Consider the following 12,776-nt stretch of genomic DNA (forward strand, 5'->3'; position numbering starts at 1 on the left):
CAAACCTCTCTCCATTTCTCTCCTCACCAACTGCATCATGGTCCCTGATCTGAACAGGGCCCTTTGATTACATCATGCATCAGAGGATGGCCGTGATTCGGGGAACTGCACACCTGTGCAACATCTAGAGCAACTGCGTCCTTGATGCAGGTAATTAAAGATGTCCCAATGCCCCGGACTTTGCCTTCAGATTTAGCAAGTGAATGCTCAGATTTCTCTTTGATATTTTTTTAAATATTTTTAATAGTTGTGGATGGACAGAGGCCTTTAGTTTATGTGGTGCTGAGCATGGAACCCAGGGCCTCCCGTTTGCAAGGTGAGCTCTCTGCCACTGAGCCCCATCCGGCCCCCTCTTTGACATGGATTTCTCCACATATGTTTGGTTTTTCCTGATCTGCCCACCTAATGTGTCACTCCTCTTCCCCAACGTGGCCTCTCTCAATCTGAGCTGATTCAGAAATCCGTGTCACTTTCCCTGGGCTCCATGTCCTTACAGACAGAATTTCAGGTCTCTTGAGAGTAGCTGGCTTGCCCTTGTGTGTAAATGCAGATATTTTAGCATGTGACCATTGGCCACCCAGGCACCGGGTCAGCGTTGGCTCTACTAAGACAGATCTTACTTGAGGAGCGTCCCCAGCTCATCCTGCTGAGGGGAGAGAGCCTCTGTCCTGTCTCCTGGTCTCCAGGTCAGGCTGGGTGGGCAGGTGTGTCAGGAGGCGGGGCTGGGAGAGGTCACACCCAGAATGTGGCTCTTGGCTTCTTTCTCTGAAGTGCTCTTAGCCACCGAAATTCCTTTCATAAAAATAACATATCACAGACATAGATGTATTCCATAGCTGTATTCCATCCTTTATAAAACATAGAGTATAATATTTAAGAAAATCTAAACCATATGTATGTGTATCTATGCACACACACACACACACACATTAGTACCAGGACTTCAACCCAGGGGGACTTAACCACTGAGCCACATCCCAGCCTGTTTTGGTATTTTCTTTAGAGACAGGGCCTTGTTGAGTTGCTTGGAGCCTTGCTAAGTGGCTGAGGCTGGCCTCCAACTTGCCATCCTCCTGCTTCAGCCTCCTGAGCCTCTGGGATGACAGGCGTGTGTCACCGTGCCTGCTTTGTTTGTATGTTTCAGTGATACAGTTTTGAGTGATCTAAAAGGGTGACATGGGCTGGGGATGTGGCTCAGTGCTACCTGGGTTCCAACCCCAGAACGTGTGCGCACACACACACACACACCAAAAAAAAAAAAAAAAAAAGACCAACAAAATGGAGACCCCTGGACGACCAGAAAGATCTCTCCTGAAACTACAGGAAAGACACATGGTGACTGTCACTGCACTACATTGTGACCCTTTTCCTGATCTGTGCCCTGGGTGTTGGGGATTAACTCACAGAACAGCTCCGTCCAGGATGTATTCTGTAAGGACATCTTCGCCAAGTTTTCTAGCATAGTTTTTATGTGTTACTTTTTAAGTGTGGGGAAATACCATTGCTTCCTGGAAGGGGAGGTGACAATTTAGAGTCCCATGGATACCCATCCTTCAGGGACTGTTCGGACACTTGTCCTTTTATTAAGATGTTAAAATGGAACGACCCTGAATCTATATAAAGTATGTTTCTTTTTCCCATCCCTATTCCACGTGCTGAAATAGGGAGAAAAATTGAACTTTCTGCTTATATTTGGTAGACTCCACTCTCTAGGATAATCATCCTGGCATGATAATTAAGTATGTGTAGCTATCTTGGAGCATTCAAAAGAAACAGCTGAACTCCCACCAGAGTTCTCTGTACAGAGATTGCCAAAGTACTCCCTTTTAGTAATATTTTATTCTCTCTGTATTAAGATGGGAGACAGCTGAGTGATTATTACAAAGAAATGCATTATCAGGCGCAGTAGTGTCATTCCAGCAGCTCGGGAGGCTGAGGCAAGAGGATCCCAAGTTGGAGGCCAGCCTCAACAACTTAGGGAGATCCTAAGCAACTCAGTGAGACCCTGTCTCTAAATAAATATTAAAAGGGCTGGGGATGGGGCTCAGGGGTTAAGCACCCCTGGGTTCAATCCCTGGCACCCTCCCCCAAAACAATCCACTGGAATCAAGACAGCACTGACGTACCCTAACCTATGCAAGTCTGATCTATGTAGACTCTGCTCAGGGGGCCTCCTTCCCACTGGTCTGCAATCCTCCTCATTCAAATCCACCAGAACTTGTAAAGCATAAACTACACAGTTGTGCAGATAAAAATCCACCTTTCCTTGAGGTGAGCAGTCTTATTCCCACTGATGAAGGCCACTGTCCTTTTCATGAGGAATCACCCTTCCATTTCTCCACAGACCCTGACAGCATACTTTCCCCCACCCCCCATACAATGAGCAAAGGCGGCCTCTACAGAATTCCTGCCCTCAGGGATGCCTTTCTGTCTGAAATTGGCATTGGGATCTTGGCCAACACTGCCCTCCTTGTCTTCCATGTTTTCTGGTTCCTTCTGGGGCACAGGCCCAAGCCCACGGACCTGCCCATTGCTCTCCTGGCCCTGACCCACCTGCTGTTGCTGACCGTCACGGGCTTCATAGCTACAGGCGTCTTTATATCTCTCCGGAGATTCTGGGATGGCGTCACCTGTAAAGCCGTCATCTCCCTGCACAGGCTGATGAGGGGCTTCTCCATCTGCACCTCCTGCCTGCTGAGTGTCCTGCAGGCCATCACCCTCAGCCCCAGAGGCTCCCCCTTGGCCAAGTTCAAACCCAGGTCCCCACACGACAGCCTGAGACCCCTCCTTTTCCTGTGTGTCTTGTACATGTCCGTTAGCAGCCACCTCTTAGTCTCCATCGTTGCCACCCCCAACTGGACCTCAGGGGATCTGATGGACGCCACCCATTCCTGCTCCGTGTGGCCCATCAGTTACTGGATCCGGCAGATGGTGTCCACCCTGTCTACTTTCCGGGAAGTCTTCCTCATGGGGCTCCTGGCCCTCTCCAGTGGGTACATGGTGGCTCTCCTGTGCAGGCATAAGAGGCAGTGCCAGCGCCTCCACAGCACCAGCCTGTCCCCGAGAGCCTCCCCAGAACTGAGGGCCACCAGGACCATCCTGCTGCTTATGGGACTCTTCATGCTCATGTCCATATTGGACTACATCATCTCCTCCTCAAGAATTATATGGAACAATGACCAGATTCTTTATTGCATCCAGATCTTTGTGGCTCATACCTATGCCACAGTCAGTCCTTTGGTGTTCATTGGCACTGAAAAACGCATAATTAATTTCTTCAAGTCCCTGTGGGGAGGTCTTTAAATGCTCAATGATTCAGGCAGGAATACATTCTGGTAAGATCAGCTAATGCCACTGGCTGCAGAACAGTTCATCAGAGCATATATGTATATGCACATATTGTATGTACATACACACATACACACCATAAAGAACATACGTGATGTGTATGTGTATATATCTATATGTAAATAGCAGATCACACACTCACATACATAAATACATACCCACACACATATATATACATGCTCTTTTTTGGGAGAGATACTGGGGATTGAACTCAGAGGCACTCAACCACTGAGCCCCATCCGTAGTCCTATTCTATATTTTATTTAGAGACAGGGTCTCAGTGAGTTCCTTAGGGCTTCAGTAAGTTGCCAAGGCTGGCCTCGAACTTGCAATCCTCCTGCCTCAGCCTCCCAAGATGCTGGATGACAGGCAGGCACCCCCATGCCCTTTCTATATACATTGTGTTTTGGTAAAGTTCTGATATGGAATGCGTTGTTTGCATTTTGCTGATTTACCTCAATACATATAGATGGCATAGACATCATGAGTAATGGAACCACATACTGTCACCTGTCACACAAATGTTTGCATTTCTGAATGGGTCTTCAAGGGAAAACGGTGAGTTGGATCTCAACTGGGGCACAGCCTGATTTAACACAGTGTGCTATTTGGGTCTGGAATGCCCGGTGCCCAGGTGTTGAAGGACTCATGTCCAGCCTGTGCCACTGTGGGGAGGAGATGAGACCTTTAGGCCTTGAGGCCTATTAGGAGGAACATAGATCATTGAAGGCTTGTGCTTGAAGCAAATATTGGACCCTGGCCCCTGCCTGTCTCCGGTCTGCTTTGTGAATACCATGAGGAAAGCCACCTTGTCCCACCCCACGCTCCCCACCATGATGGACGACGCTACCACAGACCAAAGCAACAGTGCCAAGTGGCCATAGATGGCAACCTCTGTAATTGTGAACCAAAATAAAAGAATACTTTCCTCCTTTTAAGTTGTTGATCTCTCTGGTGTTTTTCACAGATGTGAAAAATTAACCAAAAAATTCCTGCCCAGTAGTGGTACACAAGAAGCGGTCCTTTCTGTGACTCTACCAGAAAGCCTTTGCAATTGGTTTATGAAAGAAGTTTGGCGGACCAGGCTAGGGAAATTCTAGAATTCCACAGGCAGAGCTTCACGGGTGATCATTGTGTGGGCTCAAAACCAAACTGGCACTGACGGGCGTGCGGACAGTAAAGACTGTGTTCATGAGGCCTCAGACAGGAGTGAGAGTTCTCCTGGGGATCAGGACAGGCCACCCGTGCAATTCTGGCAAAGAACTTGTCCACATTTGGCTCATGCTCCCAAAACTGTGTGGGAGGCTGAGTTTAAAGGTGATGGGGTCATTAACTGGCAGAGGACATTTCTAGGTAACACAGCATTCAGGCTGTGGCCTGAGCACTGCTGGCTTCTTTACACCAGATTCCTGATGAGGATTGGAAGCCAAAAAAAAAAAAAAAGCAGATCAGAAAGATATGGAAGCCTCCACCGTTTGGCCAGAAAAGAAGCTCTTATAAAGGTCCTATCAAGGAGGAGAGGGTCACTAATGAGATGTCACTATTTTAAAAGAAGCCGAGTACTTTGCACCAGGACGATAAGAAAGATGCTTTGAGGGTCTATCAGAAATCAGCAAGAAGCCATCCTTGGCAGGCTCAGAGGTGTCGACTTTTCAAAGAAGACTCCTCAGAGAAGAAACTGCAGGTGCAACTGCTCGTACAATGCTGCTTAGTGTGCGCAATGTCAGAGTCCTCGCTAGTAGCAGAAGAGGTGGATGCAGCTGTGAGAGGGGAGCAGGGCTGCCAAGGGGGCTCAGGAGGGCAGAGATGCCAGGGATGAGGGCTGCCTGCTAAGGGCTGCCTGCCGAGAGGCCTGTGTGCTGCACCCAGCAGGGTCATTGTGAGGAGACCCTTAAGCCCTTTGGAGATCACACATGCCCTGGGCAGGGAGCTGAAGATCTAGTGTTTGCTCTGCTTTTGTTTTCTGAGCTTTGGAGGTCCTACCAGAAAACCTACATGTACCCATGTCCTTCTACAGTTTCAGGTCCTACGTGTTGGTCTTTGACCCATCTTAGTGTGATTCCGATGAGAGAGAGAGAGTGGCTTGAGAGAGAGCAGGTCGCTTTTCAGTCTACCATGTTAATCCAGTCTTTCTGGTACCATTTAATAAAGAGGCAGTATTTTATCCTCTGTATGTTTGGGAGATTTTCTTGAGAATCATTTGGCTGTAGGTGTGTGGGTGCATTTCTGGCCTGTTCCGTTAGTCTGCGTGTCTGTTTCTATGACAATATCCTGCTGTCTGAACTACTGTGGATTTAGGATACGTTTTGAAACAAGGTACGGTGATGTCCTCTGACTTCTTCCTTTTGTTCAAGATGGCTTTGGTTACTCCAGGTCTTTTGCATCTCTATATGAATTTTTAGGATCTTTTTCCTGCTTCCATGAAGAATATCACCGGCCTTGTGATAAGGATTGCACTGAAACTGTAGCTCGCTGGGGGGGAGTGTGGCCACTTTTAAAACACTCATATTCCTATACTCCAATGATGAATCTGCTGTTGATTTTTCATTCTGATACTTTGCTGAATTCATTCATGAGTTCTAGAAATCTGGTGGGGTTTTTTGGAGTGTTCTAAAGACAAGATCGTGGTGTTGGCAAACAGAGATGATTTAAGCTCTTCTTTTCCTGATTGTATCCCTTTAATTTCCTTTTCTTGCCTAATTGCTCTGGCTAGCGTCTCAAGGACCGTGTTAAATAGGAGTGGTGAAGGTGGGCATCTGTGCCTTGCTCCTGTCTTTAGAAGAGATGCTTTCAGTTGTCTGCATTCACAAATGGCTTGGGTTTTTCATACACAGTCTTTACATTATGAGGGGTGTTCCTTCTATCCCTAGTTGTTCTGACATGAATTGGTGCTCTACTTTGTTAAATGCCTTTTCTGCATCTATTGAGATAATCATGTGATGATTGTCTTTAAGTCTTTTGATGTGGCGAGTCACATTGATTGATTTCTGTATGTTGAGCCAACCTTACATCCCTGGGATGAACCCCACTTGATCATGGTGCGCTCTCTCTTTCATGTGTTTTCGTATGCAGTTGGCCAATATTTTTTTTAAGAATGTTTACATCTGTGTTCATGAAAGATATTGGTTGAAAGTTTCCTTTCCCTGATGGGTCTTTGCTGCTTTGGGCTTTAGAGTGATACTAGTTTCAGAATTCTCCGAAAATCCTCCATGATTTTTTTAATATTTTTATTATTTGTTGATGGACCTTCATTTTATTTACTTATTTACATGTAGTGCTGAGAATCGAACCCAGTGCCTCATGCATGCTAGGCAAGCACTCTACCACTGAGCCCCAGCCGCAGCCCTAAAATCCTACCTTTGATAGTGGAAATGAAAACTCAATGGATAGGCACTTATCCCAGAGAAATGAAGGTTTGTGTTCATTTCTCTGTGTGTATGCATGAACATTTACATCTCTTTATTGATTTTTTCTTTTGTACTGGGGGGCATGGAACCCAGGGGGACTCTACCACTGAGCCTCACCCCCAGTCCTTTTTAAATTTTTATTTTGAGACAGGGTCCTGCTGAGTTGCTGAGGCTGGCCTCAAACGTGCGATCCTCCTGCCTCAGCCTCCCAGGTAGCTAGGATTACAGTCCTGAGCCACCAAACCCAACCCACTTTATTCTCAAGGGCCCCAAAGTAGGAAGGACCAAAAAATGTCCTTCAATGAGTGAATGATTAAGCAAACGGTGGTGTGTCCATATCATAGAATCTACTCAACCACTAAAAATGAAAGACGTGGAGTGACAGTTTGGAAAATGGTGGAAGAAGAAGTTTCCAGAATCTATTCACTGAAATAAGTGGGCTGCCTGAGGGAGTGTCTGAGCCCCCGTGACCCCAGCCAGTACGTGTGTCACCAAAGATGTCCTTTCCTGCTGTGCATTTCAAGCCACTGTCTAGGAAGCTGGCAGGATCCTCCGGCCCAGAGGGGAAATGGGCAAACCTAAAGTTAAGTTGAAGATTTGCACAGCCCTGGTGAGGTCCCCTGGAACATCTCGATTTATGCCCCTTTAAAAGTCTCCTGGTGAGCCTGGCTGGAGGCATGTGACATATGTGACCACATCCGATGCCCCCCATAGCCCTTTAGGTGGTACTAACGGTGTCCCCTGGCAGATGACGGTCACTAGGGAGCAGAGGAGCAGGAGACAGGAATTCAGGGTGCAGAGCCCAAGGCCCAGGCCAGACCCCCAACCTGGTGGTACCTGGGGGCTGGAGCTCAGGTCAGGACAAGGTCCGATAGGACAGGTCAGCCACAGTGACGTCTCAACCCACTCACTGCTGTCCACGGTCACTCCCTGGGCCAGCAAACCCCAGATTCAGCTGCTGCCCTGATTGTGACCTCAGAGGCTTCTAGGGGCCCTGCCTGGCCAGAGCCATGGAGTGCAGGCTCCCTCCGTGGGGTGGCAGTGAGGACCATGGTCAACGTCCGCCCCTGTGGCCTCTCCTAACCAGAGCGCAGTGGCCCGGCGTCTGCTTGAGGTCCCCCCCTGGGGCTGGGCCTCCCTTCCGGCTGAGCCTCCCGAGGGAGGCCTGTGGCCAGGGGTCCAGCCTTGGGGAAACCATAGCGACCCTCCCGTTGTCCTTCCCGGACTTTCTGACCCTCGCCCCACCGTGGTCGCGCTCAGATTTGGGGACGGGGCTGCCTGGTGAGCTCCGGCAGCCCATGTGGCCGGGAAGGACAGCCCCAAGTCAGTTTGGGGAGCAGCGAGTGGCCAGTGGTAGAGTGGATGCCCATGAGGTCAGAGGGCTGCCCCGGACTCCTGCCCCCGGGAAGCCGAAGGAGTCAAGGTGCTAGGCCTGTCCCCCCCCGACGTAGGCAACTAGTATGGCCACCATGGAATGGCTTTGAGGGACTGCTGGGTTCTGGCCACCCAAACTTTCTGAGGCCACGTAGTGCAGCACCCACCTGAAGCCCTCCTGTCCCCCGGCATAGGTCTTTCGGACCCTCCTTATCCCTCCCCAAATCTGGAGGTGACGTTGGCATGTCCTCCACGGAGGGGGAGAGTTAAGCGGGGCCTCTGCAGCTCTGTGTCCCATCCCTGCCCTTCCCTAGAGGACACCCCTTGCCTTCCAGCCATGGCTAAGAGGGTCCCGTCCTGACACCCTGCACCATGGAACCGAGAACCCACAAGAAGTGTCCCCAACATAAGAAACCCAAGAGCAAGGCCCAAGACAGATTCACCAACAACTTTCCATACAGGTACCCGAAGCTCAGACCCCTAGGTCCCCTCTGCCCCCGGCCCCACCACCAGGACATTCCAGGGCGTTCGAGGGGCGGAGTCCCCCGCGCCCAGGCCCTAGGAGCCCTGCTGTGCACACAGCCTGGAGCTGCCTTGTTGCCCACTGTCCCCCCGCCTTGTCCCAGCCCAGGCTGAGGGGCCTCCAGAGAGGTGCCCAGGTCAAGCATGCAGAAGGGTGCCCAGCAGGTAGAAAGTTCCAGAAGAGCGAGCGCACCTTCGGGGGGCCACCTCCACACGAGGACGCGTGTTGCAGGTTCTCGTGGCTGACAGAGCCCACCACCGAGTCCCTGAAAGTCTGGGACAGCAGGAACACCCCCCCAAGGGACTTGCTGCCCCTGCAGAAGAAGCTGGTGGCCACCAGGTCCATCCCCGTCCCAGGGTGAGTCCCACCCCAGCAGCCCTCCAGTGACCACAGGCCCACCCAGGGTGCAGGACAGGAAAGAGCCACCCTGGACACACACCAAAAGCAACAGGGGTCACTTGCAGGGGACAGTGCGGCATGAACCCGAGGGTCTGGGACAAAGGTCTGCACCCCAGCCTCCTGGTGCCCCAGCCCCACCCGGTGCCCCGGCCTCTCCCACACAGCATGCACCTCGGCCTCTGCCCCTAAGCCCCACTGTCCCCTTCTCATGGAGCCGCAGGACCATCAGGTCCCCAAGTCCTGTCACAGACCCTGAATGGAACCCCCCTTAGGTTAAATGTGATTTATCTAGTGCCTGGTGGCTACATGTGGGAGAGGGTCCCCACCTTGCCCCCCATTTCTGGCCTCCTGTCTGGGCCTCCCCCTGGGAGCCGTGAAGGCCGGCCTTCAGAGAAGGGCAGGGAGTGAATACCAGGGGGGGGCGTCACGGAGCTTGGGGAAGGAGGGGTCGGGGGACTTCACATGTCGACGCCCCAGGAGAGAATAACGTAAGGTCCCTCCTAGAGAGAGGGACAGGCCACTTTCCATCCCTAAGAGACAGGCAGCGGGTGGGTCCCCCTGGGTGGTAAGTGCCAGCCAACATGTCCCCACATGTAGCTACTAAAGAGGGTGCCCTAGAAGGGGTCTGGTGAAGAGAGGTGTCCCTGCCCATCACCTCGTGCATGGGTAGCACTTGAGGATCCCCACTGGCTGCGTTCCCGGGGTGACATGTGGCTGTGGCTGGCTCCCTAGGCTCGGGGCTCCTCAGCACACCGCATCACCCAGCATCTACCCACCGCCCCCACCGCCACCTCAGTGCCACCTTTGGGAACTCAAGTTGCTGAGCCTCCGCTTCCCCAAGCAAGCCGGACACCCGCCATTCCCTCTGCACAGCGACACTAAAGACCCCTGGCTCAGGGAAGCAAATCAGCCATCGAGGGGCTTCTCCTAATGCCCCCAGGTCTGTGGTGACCTTCCTCTCAGCCACCTTCTCCTCGGCACACTCTGGGCAGCAGCCGCAGAGACTGTCTCGAGGGGAACGCCCTGATGCCCTCGGGAGTCCAGGACCTCTCTGCCTCCCCGGGAACCACACCTACCACACGTGTACATAGTAATAAACTTTGTACATTGAAATCCCACTTCCGCGTGGACTGGTCACTGTCTCGGAGTCTCTCGTTTCTCGTGTGTAGAAGTGGGGTCATTGTGTCTCATCTTGCAGGACTGGTGTGAGGCTCAGGAAGAAAGCACATGTCTCCGGAGGCTGAGGCAGGAGGACCCAAAGTTGGAGGCCAGCCTCTGCAACTTAGTGAGGCCCTAAGCAACTTCGTGAAACCCTGTATATAAAAAGGGCTGGGGATGGGGCTCAGTGGTGAAGCACCCCTGGGTTCAATCCCCAGAACCAGAAAAGAAAAAAGAGAAATAAAGCAAATGTCACTAAGGACTTGATCCAAACCCACATGGAAGTCAAGATGATAGGACACGCTAGTCCCTCCAGTACTGTCAGAAATAGTGAAAGACCTCAAACCAACCAAACCCTACTAGTAGGACACTACTGATATCTACACCTACTCCGACATACTGTGTAGACTTTAAAAGTGAAGAACCAAGTCTGTATATTGATTTGGAATGATCTACAAGACAGATTAAGAGGCCCAGAGGCTCAGTGTCCCACACCTGTCATCCCAGCGACTCAGGAGGCTGAGGCAGGAGGATCGTGAGTTCAAAGTCAGCCTCAGCCAAAGCGAGGCCCTAAGCAACTCAATGAGACCCTGTCTCTCAATAAAATGCAAAACAGGGCTGGGGACAGGGCTCCGTGGTCAAGTGACCCTGAGTTCAATCCCCAGTTAAAAAAAAAAAAAAAAAGTCACATGACCTTTAGTTCCTGCTGTCTGTCACTTGAGGAAAGGGAGACTGTCTTAATGGTTACCAGCAAAGGGGGTGTCAAATGAAGAGCCACCTAGCACCTCCTGTGTCACCCAGTTCTGTGCACATGACTCTCTCGGGTCATCCACTGACCATGCTGAGGACCCTGCCTTGGAGAAGGCGGTGGCCAGATGACCTGGCTCCACCCAGAAAGGACCAAGGATCGAGGACAGCCAAAGAGGACACCAGGAAGAATTTTCCAGAACCACCCAGTTCCCTGCAGTCCTCAAGGGCCCGACACACACGTACCCAATCACACACACGCGCACACACACACAGTCGTGCTAAGGACAGGGCTTGGCTGAGCTGGTTTGGTGTTGAATCCTTGGCCTGGTCAGAGAGAAAGATGAGACTGTCTCCAAGTTGTCACTGGACAGACCTGCACTTAGCACTCCTGCTTCCCCAGGGCACCCCCTCTGCACACCTGGGGACCACTGCAGATGTAAGCCAGGTTCTGCGACCACTGTCCTCCAAACCCTCACGGCCATCATGACTTCTTAGGCCAGCAAGGGAAACCCAGGGATTGGCCCAAGATCTGGCAGCCCCAGGTCCCCTCAGCAAAGGCACCAGAGAGGCAGAAAAACTCCATCCAATCAAAAAGTAACAAAACACTTTTATTTCAAAAACAGAACTCCTCCACCCCCCAGCCCCACCCATGTCCTATGTAATCTGCCACCAAGGTGCGCCCAGGGCTCCTCTGGCACCCAGAAAGACCTAGCATCTGCAAAGACTGAGATCAAAGGGGAACTTGGGGCGGGGCCAGCCACAGGGGACCCATCTGTGACCCGCGGAGTGGAAGGCAGCTCACTCCGGATCCACGGGTGGCCCTAACGTGAGACTGGCCCAATGGAGATCTTCTCCCCTTGGCCAGGTCTGTCCTTGCCCGGGTGGGTGAGGTGGGCAAGGGCACTGGTTGGGGCCACAAGAGCCACACGGTAGCATTCTGCTTTATGGCCCCATGAGCAGGATGGGGGCAGATTTGACCCCCAAATTGGCCACTTGCAGCCTAAAAACTCAAAAATGGATTATAAACTCTTGGCCACCCAAGCGGCTTGGGAAGGTACCTGTCACCTGGAGCAGGTAGAAGAAACAGGCAGAGGCAGGGTGACAGGTCCACAGCCACCTGAGCCAGGTGGTATCCCAATCTGGCCACGGGGGACCTGCACCCACCTGGCTGGCTCGGTGTGTTCGCAATGGTTCTCAAAGGAGGGGTCTTTCTCCGGCCCATCAGAGACCCCCACGCAGCCGCCACGTTCCAGTGCTGTCCCTGCCCTTCCTGCGGCCACCACGGGGGCCCTAGCGCAGCCGCAGGTAGGAGGGGGCCGAGTAGTTGAAGAGCAGGAAGTCCATCTTGTACAGATCGAACAGGCGCCGCTGGTAGAAGGGGCTGATGTCCTGGAAGAGGCGCGCAGCCAGATCGCGCGCGGGCACCGCCCGGGGTCGCGGAGGCGCAGGGAAGCGCAGGTCCGGGGCGCCACCAGGCCCAGCACGAAAGCCGCGTCCTCGGCCAGCGTCTCGAACTTGCCCACGATGTCATAGCGCAGGCGACACGGGTGGCAGAGCGCGTGGGCACGCTCCCAATGCTCGTTGAAGGGCTCGTCGCGCCGCGTGCGCGGGTCCAGCAGGTAGGCGAGGAACTCGGCAAAGCGCACATCATGGCCGCGAGTCAGCGCCTCGGGCTGGGCGCCGGGACGCAGGCGCCGCACGATGCGAGTGCCATAGCGGCGCTGGAAGGTGGCGCTGTAGGGTCGCGCGAGCTGTGCGGTAGCGGCGCAGGCGCTCGAAGGGCTCGCGCACGAACAGCACCGCCAGGTAGGCGCGCA

At 52.5% G+C, this 12,776-nt stretch overlaps 3 protein-coding genes across 3 annotated transcripts in view; 2 read left to right on the forward strand and 1 right to left on the reverse strand.

Annotated features, from left to right (window-relative positions):
• Positions 1 to 10,750, forward strand: part of CUNH3orf22 (chromosome unknown C3orf22 homolog) — a 46,808-nt gene extending 36,058 nt beyond the window's left edge. Inside the window, exons 2-4 of the mRNA XM_048787166.1 lie at positions 8,465 to 8,590; positions 8,884 to 9,009; positions 9,784 to 10,750. Coding sequence (XP_048643123.1) covers positions 8,502 to 8,590; positions 8,884 to 9,009; positions 9,784 to 9,982 — 414 coding nt within the window. The 5' untranslated portion in view covers positions 8,465 to 8,501 and the 3' untranslated portion in view covers positions 9,983 to 10,750. The remainder of the gene's footprint in view (positions 1 to 8,464; positions 8,591 to 8,883; positions 9,010 to 9,783) is intronic.
• Positions 1,016 to 5,087, forward strand: LOC107150108 (vomeronasal type-1 receptor 94-like). Its single transcript, XM_015495062.2, has one exon. The coding sequence runs from the start codon at positions 2,380 to 2,382 to the stop codon at positions 3,301 to 3,303; it is 924 nt and encodes a 307-aa protein (XP_015350548.1). The 5' UTR covers positions 1,016 to 2,379; the 3' UTR covers positions 3,304 to 5,087.
• A 791-nt stretch (positions 10,751 to 11,541) lies between the features above and the next one.
• Chst13 (carbohydrate sulfotransferase 13) overlaps positions 11,542 to 12,776 on the reverse strand; it is a 5,232-nt gene continuing 3,997 nt past the window's right edge. The window contains 3 exon segments of the mRNA XM_048786969.1: positions 11,542 to 12,431; positions 12,434 to 12,714; positions 12,716 to 12,776. Coding sequence (XP_048642926.1) covers positions 12,250 to 12,431; positions 12,434 to 12,714; positions 12,716 to 12,776 — 524 coding nt within the window. The 3' untranslated portion in view covers positions 11,542 to 12,249.

This window comes from Marmota marmota, unplaced genomic scaffold (assembly GCF_001458135.2).
Source record: "Marmota marmota marmota unplaced genomic scaffold, marMar, whole genome shotgun sequence".
In the NCBI taxonomy this organism is placed as follows: Eukaryota; Metazoa; Chordata; class Mammalia; order Rodentia; family Sciuridae; genus Marmota; species Marmota marmota.

Coding starts and splice junctions, on each gene's coding strand:
- LOC107150108 (XM_015495062.2), top strand. CDS start 2,380: ATGAGCAAAGGCGGCCTCTACAGAATTCCTGCCCTCAGGGATGCCTTT.